Source organism: Uloborus diversus, chromosome 4, assembly GCF_026930045.1.
Source record: "Uloborus diversus isolate 005 chromosome 4, Udiv.v.3.1, whole genome shotgun sequence".
NCBI lineage: Eukaryota > Metazoa > Arthropoda > Arachnida > Araneae > Uloboridae > Uloborus > Uloborus diversus.
Genome location: NC_072734.1, coordinates 17,001,174 through 17,015,821, shown reverse-complemented (window position 1 = coordinate 17,015,821; position 14,648 = coordinate 17,001,174). Strand labels below are relative to the sequence as shown.

The window sequence follows — 14,648 nt, the reverse complement described above, 5'->3', positions numbered from 1 at the left end:
CAGCCATTTTGGATCGGAGCGCGTGTTTGAGTGGTTGTCTTTTCTGGCGAGTTATCGCGTTTGGTAATAGTTCATTGCGAGCGATCATTAGTGGCCCATGTATTGTTTATTAAATAAAGTATTATTTTTGGCAAATTTGGCGAAACTCGAAACTTTGCTGTGGTAACCTTAGTAGCGCAACAATGAAAAATCCGATCCAAAATGGCTAAACTTAAGCTGATGCGTCGGCCTGTCTATATAGCGGCTCTAGGTTTAGCTACAGCATTTTTCTTTGCAGTTCAACATACCTTATTTTACCGGAAGCCCACGTAGAAAGGCTAATGTCCGAAGAAAACTTTTGTGGATATTTATTTTAATGTTATAAAATTGATTTAATTTATAGAAGTTGATCTACAAATCGAAGCACTAGAAAAGTCTTTCTTCACCAAAATGCTAATCTTGTAGACGGTATGTGCCACGTCAGCGTAAGAACTAGTGTCTTCCAAGCTCCCATGAAATGTCTTGTATTTTACAGCTTCCACGAGCTGCCGTGTGATGACGTCAGGTAAAGCTGCGTTAAGCATTTGCATGGCGCTTAACATAGCTTCTTCGTCACGCGTCTGGTTCTTCATGACGATGCCCGACGAAGATTTTGACACAGAAAAAAGAGCTTCAGAAGCAATTTTGGAGATGCTGTCAGTCAAGATGCTCAATCTGGTTGAGGAATCTTTTACTGTGAAGCAGACGTCGGAGCTTAGATGTTTTTCGGCAAGGGTTGATACTGTAAAATATTTCACACATAATAATAGACATTGGAGTATTGACCTCCATACTACATCCGTTGACATACCATTGACACATAGTATTGACATCTTTATTAATATTATGAATGTAAAAGTGAGTTCGGTTGGTTGTAATGTTTTCATGCCTTAACTACTCAACAGATCAGCATGAAATTACAGATAAGGTACCTTTCATCCAGAAAAACCGAACCATTCGAATTTTAATTTTAAAACCCAAAAATGACTTAAATTGGCTCTCTCTACTCGAAATAATTAGTTTAGTTTCATTCGAAAGCCCGTGAAAAATACCAGTTTAGATTTTTTTAAAAATGTATTTAAAACCACCAAAGGCCTTATCGGGGTTGTTTCCTTCAGTCAAAAGTAGTACTTTTTGTCACTGAAATTGATAGAATAAGCAAAAAAAAAAAAAAAAAAAAAAAAAACAAGGACCCAGAAAATACTTTTATTTTCTCAACAGTTTTTTTTAATTAAATTTTTTTAAAATGCCCGATTTTTGAAACAAGGCGTGGTCTTGATGACGTCACAAATGATGCACTTTGCCGCATCTTTCTACCACGATTCCACGTTATCATAATCAAGCAGCGAATTAAAATTGCGCTCTACGCTTGCTATCAAACATACCGTTGCCAATACGCGTGAGTAAAGATGCGAATTAAATGTTTTGCTCCGTGAATGGCAACACAGAATGACATTTCATCATTTGTGATGTTATCATAGACTAATAATAAGAGTAGACCGAGCTTCCCCAGACTTGCTGATGAAAAAATTGGTTCATGGATACATCATGAGACTGGTGGAAGGCTCGGCGAAAACTTTGGCGGCATGGTTGCCAGCTGGCAGGATTATCTATAGTTTGGCACTCGGCATGTATTTTAAGACGTAATGTGTTTTTATTATAATTTTTTTCCCAGGTGCAGAGATGATTAAACTGTTTTTCTTTTAGTTATGCATTATTTTGACATTAGTAATTAGTTTTTGATCGCAGTTTTCAGTAACTTTAATTTCATTCGGAACTACTACATCAGCGTTGGCGTAAACGTAATGGCGTAAACATTTTGCGTTAACGCAAAAATGTACCAATCGGTATCTTAAATTGAAATTGTAGGTAAAAATCTTACCGTTTGCCGATTCTTTTTGGGCGCTTGCATCTTTAATTGCTTAGAGAGTTATTAAAATTGAATAAAGAAAATGCACAATACTATCTAAACGAAAAACTCACTATATTAACAAAATATTTACAACTTAGAATAACAAATTTACAAATCAGACTCCATAAAAGATCATTCTTCCGTGTTTCATCAGTTCTATTTATTTTATTTCTCGCGGGCGTTGATCGTCTGCTACGATCAACGCCCGCTGTTGCTAGGATATCCACCAGTCACATGGTTTGGTTTATGAGCAGCAAAAGGGTTGCCATAGCTCGGTCTACTCTTATTATTAGTCTATTGATGTTATCGACAGAAGCATAAACATTGAAAGCACGCCGATTTAAGTAATTTTCTTAAAATATTAAACTTAAACAAATTATTTAAAAAATGGTTAAATCCAATGTATTTAAACATGCTCTTTCAGAAAAAAATACTTTTAAAATTTCGGAAACGACCCCATTCACCAGGAGAAAAACAAAACGCATTTTTAAGTTAGTAAAAATCAATTTGAAATTGGATATTTATCGTCTGCACAAGCTCAGTTTAATTAGCGTGAATAAATCATTGAGAAGAAAGATGTTGCCGTTTTTTCTCGAGAGCGAACAAATGTACTGAATGTTTAATTTTAATAATTAAAAACTGAAAGAAACAAAAATCGAAAATGTAAAATAATTAAAACAACGTTTCAACAACGACCTTTTTATTCGTAATTTTATGTTTAAAGTCTAGTAAATGCAAATTCTATTATATATAACTAGTCGACCCATGCGAAACTCCGCACTTTGCTTCGAATCGTTTCATGTTGCATTTCGCTCATTAAAAATTTCAAAGAAAGAACATCATGAAGAAGAATCGAAAAAAGTTAACGAATTAAAGTAAACGCAGAAAAGAAGGCATGTAATTTGAAGACATCAGCAACAAAATCTCGTTAAATCCAACGTTGTGAAAATGTGATCATCGCTCACCTTTTGGTTGTAAGTATTTTCTATGCAAACATAAATCATTAAAAAAGTGACTGAGTGACTCGTGAAAAAGCAGTAATTGTGCCTGTGAAAAAAACGGGTTGTGTCAAATACAGTCCTGCATATGTCAGCATCTGACGAAAAAAAAAGAAACATTAAAGAGATATTTATTGGCACGGATTTGAACTGGCGCCATTCTGATTAACAGCACGACACTCCAACCAACCGTGCAGCTGTGCCTTCGTTTTCGAATGCTTTTCATTGAAGCAATGTGTAATTAAAATCAGCAAAAAAAGCTTGTTGCTAAAAAAAAAAAAAAGAGACCATGCGTCTATGTTTTGTCATTAGCCAGCATGATACCCTATAAAATTATTCGCAAATCTGATTAAGGAATGAGAAAGATCTCGCGTAGCTATTGAAACAAACATTCTAGAGAAATAATTAATTAGATTGAAAATAAGTGTTTTTATTTTTGAAAATTGATACAATTTCGCATAGCAGACTTCTTCAACCGTTACAGCTTGAATGCCGGCACATGTCTTTCTTTAATTCGAACATTATAAAATTCAAAACCAAAACCAGTTGAACAGAGTCCATTTTTTAAGTGTAATTTTTCGAACGTAGACAAAATGCATCTCCCCCCTCCCCCGAAAGCAAAGGAGTAGAAAATTATTTCTTACTAATGAAGTTGATAATAATTTTAATATTTTACATCAATTTCGAATAAATTGTTGAAGGTTTAGTGGGTGAAACTCGTAACTTCAGCTTGGCGTAGTATTTTTTTTTTTTTCATTTATACAAAGGGTTGAATACTGCTATGAGAAAAATATACATTTCAGTATACAATAAACAAGTTTTCCTGCACAAAAACTCCCCTGAGAACTGAATGTTTAAATCTAATACTTTTTTATGCTTACATTATGATTATTGGTCTGAACGGAGTCAAAGCTTTTAAAAAAAAAAAGAACACCCGTCGATTACTAGTCAACTTATCTGAATAATAACTGTATCCAGCATAAAGGAGTCGAAATGCCAAGTAGCATTCACATCGTATTTATTTCATTTCGTTACGTGTGTCATCTGTTGTATGTTATGAGTGCATGTAATGCGCAACATTAACCTAAATTAGCTATAATGTAGGACAGCCATGGCGGGCCCGAAGTTCAGCTAGTTTATAGCCGAACGCTCTACCGAAAAAAAATTATCAATAAAACCGAACAACTCAGTCCCCCGTAAGTCTATTTTTCGTCATTAGCCGGCCCGATAAACTTTAAAATGAGGAGGAAATTTCTTCAAGAAATAAGAAAGATCTCACATGCCGATTGAAAAATAATCCACAGAAATAATATATAAGATATAAGATATTGAAGAGAAGTGTTTTTATTTTTGAAAATTCATGCAATTTGTTATTGCAGGCTGCTTGAACCATTATGGCTTAGATGGCAGCACGTGTTCATCATTTATTTCACCGAACGGTTAAAATACAAAATCATTTGAACTAAGTTCGTTGTCTACTAAGTTGTCTACGTTTATTAAGCGTAGCTTTTCGAATGTAGTAAATATGTGACTGGCTATTTGTTTTTTGCCAAAAGAAGGGGGGGAAAATGATATTTTACCCATAAAGTTGTTAGTAATTTTAATGTTTTACTTCGCATTCTAAAAAATATTCATAGTTTAGTTAAATGAAAAGTGTAATTTCAATTTGTGGTAGAATTTTTTTTTTTATTTGTACAAAGGGTCAAAAACTGTCATTAGAAGAATCTACATTTCACACACACACACACACACACAGTATACGATTTATTATTTTTTTTCTTAGCAAAAACTTTTCCATTGTATTCTAAAATCTTAAACCTGATACTTATATTTTGGCTTACAATATGCTTTAGCTTTCTGACCGGAGCCAAAAAGCTTTAAAAACATAATCTACAATTAAGAATCGATAAAGCTACATGTTGCATCAAGTTTTCGTAACAGCAAGGGACCGTATCAATCTCATTTATATTATTACCTCACTTGCATTATTTATTGCTTTTATGTAGTGCGTGATATAGATCTAATTTTTTGTTGCAGACCGTCCGGGCCGGGCCCGAACATTTGTTCTCCTAGTTACCAATCGAACGCTCTGACGATTGAGCTATACAGCTCTGTCGGTCACAGCTCAAGTTAAACTTATAAATTTAACCGAAAACCTCAGTTCCGTGCTTTAAAACAGGCTTTTTTGACAGAAAAAAAAAACAATTTTTATACCGTGAGTCTATTTTTCGTCATTAGCCTACACGATAAGCTTTATAATGAGATGTAAATAAAGAAATCGATCAGGAATTCAGGAAGATCTCGCGTAGGAACAAAAAACAGACTACAGAAATAACATATAAGGATATTACTTTGAAAGGAAATGGAGGTCATAAACCTCAATCCGGCCTCTTGGCCATGGTCTATTTAGCCAATATGTTAATCAGGGCTTGATCTTTTAAGTTTTAAGTTGTACTCTATGTGTCAAGGGAAAAGCTTGACGATCATCACATTAGTTAAGAAGACAATGTTTCATTTCACTGTGACTGAATTGATTTTATATCACTGTTTGTTTTAAAAGAAAAACTCTGTTGTCTTAACGTAAGTAAGAAATAAAATTCGTCGTTACCTATTTATCAAATTATACAAGAAAAAAAAAACGTTACAATTAAAATGAATTATTTGAATTCTTAGTCCTTTACATTCGAAGCCTTTTTCTATCAATTTTTCAACTTGAGTTCAAATTCGTTCGATTTAAGTTCAATAGTTCAGTTTTGCTCCATTTTCATTTCTCAAAAAAGTAGATTCAATGGAATCATTTTTAAACTTTGATGGTCCCGTAGAGAGGACATCCGAGGGTTATGCTGGAATTACGATGTTCCTCCGAGAAAACAAAGGAATGCAAAAAATTAATGAAATAGATGCCGATATATTAAAATTTAGTATTTCGGTTTTTAGGATAGTGACATTTTACTGCAACACTTATTGCAAAAACACCAGTTTCTTTTCTTACGCGCGCACTTTATGTCCTTTACTAGCTGCGTCGCCCGGCTTTGCACGGTTCACCTCGAAAATAAAAGTTATGTCAAGTGACGCGAGTTTAGCACTCAGGCTTGAACCAAAACAAAACAAAAAAAATTAGTGAAATTTTGCGGTAGATTGCGGAAAAAAACCCAAAAAGTAAACATTTTAAATCCCCTGATTACAGGAAAAGCCTCAAAACAAAAACAAGAATTTTACTTGTTCATATTCGAGAAAAAAAAATGGCATCACATCTTTCATCTCGATGATTTTCTTCACCGCTGTTCATACATTTTAATAAAAGCATTGTTGCGAAAAGTTGAGATGAAGCACTGAATAATAATTTCAGTGGAGGAAAGCTTTTGAAAAAAAGGGATTTTACGTCGAAATCTAAGCATCATAATTAATAGTTTTTAATTGACATCTCCGCTAATTATTATCGGAGGATTATGTTAAATAGCCAAACATGAAGACGGGAAGATTACGAATCCATCGGTACCTGGTTCGAAGGTCAGTTCACTGTCGTTCGGGAGAAGAAGCTTGGACATACATAGATACATAGGTACACACGCTCAGTTTTTAATTATATAAGATGTTTCTTCCATCTTTCAACAATTTGAAGTTCTTGTTAAAAATTGAGACAGTAATTTTCAATATCTAGTAGTCTAGAAAATTATAATTAAAAATACTACTTACATTTTCCCCTTATTTTGAACTCAATGGGCCAGTGGTCGGATACACTTCTAGTCTATAAGAAAAAAATTGCAGAAAGTCATCCCCAAGATGTAAAACTGGAGGTTTTCACTGCTGGCGTTAATCACAGAATTTTTCAAAAAAAAAAAAAAACACATTTGAATTTTGACTCCTTGAATTCAAATTATGTTTTTTTTTTTTTTTTTTTTTTTTGCAATCACGGATCAAAATATGTTTTTAATATAGAACTGGAATAGAAATGAAGAAGAAATTTGCACTCATCATACTATGACTGGTGGTTTTCATGATTAGGTAATACGAGGAATATCCATTAAAAAAAGAAATGGTCATTAGGTTGCGGTAATCAAGATCTGGTTATTATTCCAAATTTGCATCCGTACACTCTTCATAAAGATTAAATTTAGTGTTATACCTTTATGGTATATTTATTTCTTATCAATCTTAAATGATAGGGATTAGTAATTAGGAAACTTTGTATTAGGATGAAGATTTGCTTTTTAAGCTCATATTTTGATGTTTTTCCTGAAAAAAAAAGTAGTTTCGTAACCCCTTCCCCCCTTTTTAAAAGTAAATCTGCTTAAGTTAAACCGTGAATGAACACAAACGATTTGTAAGGATGGCGACAAAAATTTGTCCTCATAATAAGTAAAACAGTAAGAGCTAGACTTATTATCGTCGTCATAGTAGTCTGTAAAATCAAGGAAACGTCAACCTCGGTCAATTCGTGATTGTTCAAAAAGAAAAAAAAAAAAGGTTACAGAAAAAAATAATTTTCTTAACACTATCACTTTCCCCCGCATTCCCCTACGTGCTTGGGACTTTTAACAGCTTATTTGACAATGCCCTTCATTTTTAGATTTTAATGGACTCTTTAGGAAAACTCCCCTCTGTTTCCCACGGGAATCAAGGAATGCTCATTATTCGTTGCAGTCAGAAGGGGTGTTCACTTCTTTCTCAAAACTAAACAAATCTATGCTTGTATGATCCATTTGACAACTGCTGAGACTTAAGGTCCAAGCCAGTTACTGAAAAATTCAATTTTGAAGGAAATCACTTTGTGCGGCTCCTTTTTATAGGTCTGTAAGTAACTAATTTATTAAAAAGTCAATTAACATCTTTTCATAAATTTGGTGATAAATGATAACTTACGATGTTTAAACGGAAAGCCGAAAGGCTAAGTTCAGAAAGTCAGTCAACAATATAACTTACATTGAGAAGGAATAGATAGAGAGAGTGCAACCCTACTATCCCGATACGGCAACAATACCATGTGACCTGGGGAGCAACTTCGAGTTGATCGTAACCGCTGAAGGAGTTTTCATTAGCTGAAGCCATGAATGATAAAAACATTTAACTGTAGAAGGGAAAAATAAGATTTATAGTAATAGTGTAGTATTGTAGCATTATAAACTGTGAAGAAAAAGCCACACCAGGAAATCCAGTAATTTTTCATAGGTATGTACGAATGTTTTTTTTTTTTTCTGAATAAAGAAAAAAGTAATATATATATATGCATTCAACGAGTACATATCCCACAGTTGTCTATAATTTTTACACGTTTGCACTGATTTTACCTATAAATGTAATAAAACATTGTATGTCATGAGTGCAAACAACATTTTAGTCATATCAAAACACTTTTTACTTAACTAATAACTATTTTAACGGCTCTCAAGTACGTTTGCTTTGTTGGTGAGTAGCTTCTCGCCAAGCTCCTGTGAACAGCAGATGCGTTTAGAACAAGTTTTAGATTTGAAAATAAAGATTTGTTACTTTTATGATTTAATTTAAATGCTATTATGCCCGTGTATGAGATAGTGTCAAAACATTGATTACAAGACCCAAGAATCCATAAATGATGCGTTTTGGCGCATCTTTCTACCACGGTTCCACGTTATGATAATCAACAAGCGAATTAAAATTGCGCCCTACGCTTGCTATCAACCATATCGTTGCCAATACACGTGAGTAAAGATGCGAATTAAATATTTTGGTCTGTGAATGGCAACACTGAATGGCATTTCATCATTTGTGATGTCATCGGGCAGAAACATAAACATGAAAACGCACCGATTTAAGTAATTTTTTTAAAAATATTAAACTTAAACAAATTATTTAAAAAATGGTCAGATCCTATGTTTTTAAGCATGCTCTTTCAGAAAAAAATACTTTTAAAATTTTGGAAACGACCCCATTATAAAACTATTTTTATTCACAAAAAAAAAAAAAAAATCAGACCCCCCCCCCCATGGAGCAATTGACGCCAAAATTGAATCAACGCCTGTTTACACATGGATTTAATTTATTTCAAATTTCATCCAGAACGTAGCATTACTTCTTGAGGTATGGCACTCACAATGGGGAATAAAAGAACGTTCAATTGCGCCACCCCCTTTTCAGCTGTTGACGCCAAAATAGAATCAGCTTTTATACCCTCTAAGAGCTACTTGTCGATACATTTTTGTTTGATTCTGTTTATTATTTCTTGAGATACAGCAGTCACAATTGACGACAAAAACGTTCTGTAGCTCAAATTCCATTGGAGCTATTGACACGAAAATTGAATCAACACCTGTACCTGTTAGGGGCCACATATGGACCAAATTTTGTTTGATTCTACCAGTTACTTCCTGAGGAATGGCAAGCACGCATAACTCAAAAAACGTCCCATTGCTCCACCCTCCTTGGAGGAATTCGCGCCAAAAATCAATAGGCACTAGTTCACATAGGGGCACATATGTGTACCGAATTTCGTTCGATTTCATGCGGTAATTTTTGCTGCAGAGTGGCCACAAAAAACTGGTCACATACATACGTGACACACACACAGAGAGACAGACAGACAGACATTTTCCAAAAATGGTCGAAAAGTACTCAGCAGACCTCAAAACGTTCGAATCTGTCAAAATTCGAAATGCGAAAATTTGCACGAATCCAATACTTTCTTCTATATATTAGACTAGTAAAAATACCCGGCGTTTCCTGGGTCAGTAATAATTATGAGAAGCAATCGTTACCTGCCCTTGTTTTCTGTTTTAAGCGAGAGAATTTAAGACAAACCTTTTTGACGTGATTAAAAATCGAGCTTCTTCCTTACTCATTAAACTAAAATAGCAATAAGTATAAAGAACAAAATAGTATTCAATTAGAAACGAAAGCACGACATTTAAGCATATACAAATTTGAAGAATTCCCGAAACATGAAATTAAACTTTACATGTTTAAAAAGATTTATCTGTTAGTACTTTTTTTTTTAAATCTAAAACCTTCTCTGTATGGCTATTGATGTACGAACTGTTTTAAAAAATGTAGCCCGCCCGTTGTTCCCCTTACGCTTGCTTTAGTTATTTTGGGAAATTTCAACTTTTGTGGGCACTTCGTGCGGTTTAAAATCTTACCAAATTTGCGAGAATCATTTTGGGACACTTTCGATAATACTCCCCTTCCTTACTAATTTTTATTATAGAAATATTGTTGCCAGATGCTGAGATACTTTTGGTCAAAATAAAATATCGCTAAACGGTTTCATCCGAAATGTTTCCAAAATAAGTAGTGAAATTTGGCGATTGTTTGAAATCGTGCAAAAAGAAAAATTAATGGAAGTTTTTGTGCGGTTTATGGATTTGCCTAATTTAGTTGTTGAATTATTTTACAGTATATTTTTTTTTTTTTTTAAGTATCTTTGATTGGCGATATTTTGTTTATATGGTGAAAGCTGAGAAATATTATTACGTAGTTTTTGGGCTCAAAAACAGCGACAGTGGAAAAAACTGCCAAATGCATCAGCTACTGAAATCTTTCTGAAAAATTCTGGCGATATTTCTGCTGGTTGGTTGGATATAGTGAGCAAGTGTCCAATCAGCATAAATAATAATAATAAACCATTAATTACCAAAGTTCCGTTTAAAAGTAAAATGATCAGCCAAATCCATTTATTTTTAGCCAATCTTGTGGAAAAACAAGATTGACTTACTTTAAGATTTGACTTGAGAAAAGCCTCAAAAAGTCAGACGAAACGCAAAAATATTCAACAATACAACAATTATTGGGAGTTGAGATGACACACTAAATAAGGACTTGGGTTGATGAAAGCCTTTGAACAGGGAACAAAAAAAGCTCATAACTCGTTTTTTATACAACGTAGAAACTTCGAACAGATGCTTTCTTCAGCTGGAAAATTGGCGCTTTCGATGGACATATAATGCTAATATGTGCACGTTTTTTTCCACCCCCATATTGGGGCATTTATGCGAAAATTGGGACTAAAATTGGAATAAAAAGGAAACTATCAATGGGATTTTTTTCGAACTGGTCTATAAACCTTCCCAGTACCAAACTGAACAAACAGTGAAAGTTTCAGCCAAATCTGCCGGTTAGTTTCTGATATCTTAGGGAACAAATTTACCAAACTCCATTTTTATATATATAGATATAGAAGAAAGTAAAAACTTGCGCTATAGAAATTTATTCTTATGTTTCTAGCGCTATCTATGAAATAACTCACTAATTAGACACTTTGATCACCTTCTTCACTAATACAGGGTGATTTCACCGTATTTTGTCCACAGGTAGAATCCGCAACGTAACACTTTTCTTGCCATAACAATTTAATTTACTGTTTGATTAGCACATTGTCTTATTTTGAGTTTGTGTGTTGGTAGGACTAACTTAAAATAAAATTTTGTGCTAATCAAACTGTAGATTAAATAGAGAGAAGAAGAGGATAATTCGCAACTCCAATAAACTATAGGGGAGCTGCAGCCACTGTCTAATGGCGGAAGAAAAAGGTAAAACAAACAAATGTCGTAACTTATAACTTGTTTTGAAGCTTAGTGAATGACAGTAATTTTTCATCGTGTTTGTGGGAAGCTTTCTTTTCTATTCTTCTGAAATTACATTCTATCACAAACTGTCTGAAGCCTGTAATTTACCCGGAAGAAAACACGTGGAATGGAATGAATTTTACCTTGTTCTTTAGTATTGTTAATCACCGCAAGGTAGCGTATTCGAGCTCTGGAGTAGCCAATTATTAACAACTAAAATTTTACGATGATATTTCAGAAAATTACATATTATTCTGGTGAAAAGCAATAAGATTTTTTTAAATACAGTTAGAAAAATAAACGGTTTGGTATTCTCCCAATGTGCGATCTACTGCTCAAGTAATATAGTTACTCAATAGATAGCGCCACTTACATGTAAAGAGCAATTGGTTTTAATGGCGCTTTCCGTTGAGCACCAAAGTTTTTCTTAACATGCTGTTGATTACCTAAATGAATTATCCAACTTTCCTCCCGATATTTGTGCAAAGCCTTTGCATTTATTTATTGTTTTTCTTATTACCGATTGGCAACGAACTGTAAGAACTTTTTCAGCATTATATGACATGTGTTTTGTCATTCAACCATTATGTTATGTGAAATGTAACTGTGTCTTTTGGTTTCATGTTAACAGTGCTTATAGTATGCTGACTTAAAATAAAATAGTTATTTAAAATTATACAGTCCACGCTTATTCCTTTGCGAGCCATCGAATTTACACATGCTTACCTCGAAAACATTGAGATCATACTCCTCTTGGAAGTTAAAAATTTTCGCAGATGACATTATTACCCCTTCATTCAAATTTTCACCGGCATACACTGCTCTGAAAAAAGAAAGGCAAACAAATGGATATGCAGTTGAACTTTCTTAATACGACCATTGTTAATACGAAATCACGGCTAAAATAAACATCTTGTTTGTAAAGTTCGTTTGCTATTTAATAACGTTCAAAATTCGACGCATAATACATGCATCTCTGGTAAGACGAGCGAGAATTTCTGAGCTCGCCACTAAAACATTTCATGGAGGAATATCAAAACTTTCGTTTATAAATTATTCCGCGTATTACGTGGATGTAGAAAACTCAATAGGTATTGAGAAGGAAGTGCTAAATCTTTTTGTATTGTAGAGCATTGATTCTCAACCGGTGGTTCGCGAGGTGTGCAAAGGCGATTGCGAAAATAAAACTCTAATGGCGGAGTTTTAACACGCTTACTTCAGTTTTCTCTGTAGTTCTCTACCGGAAAATAGTTCATTAAAACTTAATACGAATAAAACTTAATACAAGGAGTATATGCGAATGTCTGAAACATCTTTAAGTAACTTTCGACGATTATAATCTGAACCGATTGAGCCAGAAATATCAGCGGGAAACTATCAATATTTTTTATTCCTCAGAAAAATTGCTGGAGGCGAAAATTGTCAAAGTATAAGGTATGTAGTAAAAAAATGGTTATGGAGTAAAATGACCCAACATAATTTGTGTGTGTGTGTGTGTGTGTGTGTGTGCAAAATACACTTGCAGTAAAAGTGAATAAAAAATATTTTTGCAGTAAAAATTACTTTTTTGCGCACTAATTAGAGTTAAATTTGACCTTTTAGGAAAATAATCTTTCCAAAACAGAAGGAGAAAAAAGGTTTTCATTACTTGTTATGTGCAACTCAAAACAAAAAATGTTATCAAAAATTCATTGTCTTTATTCTTATTTTTATTCTTATTTTTATTATTGTTTTAAAACTTACTGACTACAAATCGTTTACCAATTTCTTTAAGATATTGCTAAAGGTTCGCAACGGAAAAAAGGTTGGGAACCACTGGTATAGAGAATAAAGCCCACACACCTGCTTACTTGTAGACATTTAAATTTGTTTAGAGATATATAAAACTGTTTATCGTTCATTGTGGACTGGAGTACATAATTTTATGGGGTGATTTGGCGTTTTACGCCGAGATATATGAGTTATGAAATTCACTAGGCCTAAAGACAACTAAATATATTCTCTTTTTTTCTTCGAAAATGTTCGATTTTTAAGCAGTAATTTAAATTTTCTCAATATAGTTAAACTAGAAGGATGTATTAGTAAGAAATAATATTTTAAACATGAATATACGATTTTTTTTCTATTTTACTTACTCACGATTAATACAAAAAATGTCTAATGCGAACAAATTTTTGAATTTTTGGCATTTCTTGTTCACCGAATTCGAATTGTTTTAGGTATAGGTAGGTACACTGCAAATTTCTAATACACATCGGATACACGTTTAGAACATTTTAATTCCGTAAAGTTATTAGGGCTCGACCCATGGCATTTTTGGCCGGTTGGCCGATGCCGATTGTGGGCCGATTGTTCAAAGATGGCCGATGGCCGATTGCCGATTGTTTTCCTCTAAATGGCCGATTGCCGATGGCCGATGGCCGATGCCGTTAGTCGATGGCAAAAAAAAAAAAAAAAATTCTAACGGAAATAAATTGATAAGATTGTCAGGGATTTAAAGGATCATTTATTCATTTCACTTTACTTCTTTCTACGAATAAGGACTTGTATAATAAAAAAAAAAAATTCAAATTTCGACCTAATTTTTATTTTACGATCACCCAATTTAAACATCACAAGTTTTTCGGTACATCTGTACACGCGTATGTACCTAGGAACATATAGATGACCAAAATATCCATTTTGAACACCTCCTCAGTTAATTATCGCAAGTTCTCATGTGATGTCTTCATACGCGTAAACTTGCGTCACTCAGAAACGTTATGAAATAGTAAGTTGAAAATTCATACGTACGTAGTATGATCTAAAAGTTCGAGGACAAGCAGTATAAAACTTTACCCTGAATAGTTCACATTACCGAAGCACATCTATCTACAAAATTATCACCTTGAACGACTATGCACTTCTGCCAACGTTCGTATTGCTTTTAGAAGCACTCCTGGCAGCCATTTTTCGCAACCTTCTGTAAAGCCTCTTGCGCTGCTGCTTTAACTTCATCATGGGGCAGAAGGCGACTTTCATGTTGAGGATGCGCGGTTTGATCGATCAATGCTCTAATATGACAAACAAATGACATAACGTTTCGTCGGACTTAGCTCCGTGTGACTCTTACCTGTTCCCAGCAAATAAACATTTGCATGGACGCCGCTTTCTTCCTTCAGGAGAAGATAAAGCTGCATCATA

At 33.9% G+C, this 14,648-nt stretch overlaps 1 protein-coding gene across 1 annotated transcript in view; it reads right to left on the bottom strand.

Annotated features, from left to right (window-relative positions):
- Window positions 1–345: 345 nt before the first annotated feature.
- Window positions 346–14,648, bottom strand: part of LOC129220196 (deoxyribonuclease-1-like) — a 53,476-nt gene continuing 39,173 nt past the window's right edge. The window contains exons 8-10 of the mRNA XM_054854560.1: window positions 12,192–12,288; window positions 6,625–6,676; window positions 346–760 (exon numbers count right to left, since the gene is read on the bottom strand). Coding sequence (XP_054710535.1) covers window positions 372–760; window positions 6,625–6,676; window positions 12,192–12,288 — 538 coding nt within the window. The 3' untranslated portion in view covers window positions 346–371. The remainder of the gene's footprint in view (window positions 761–6,624; window positions 6,677–12,191; window positions 12,289–14,648) is intronic.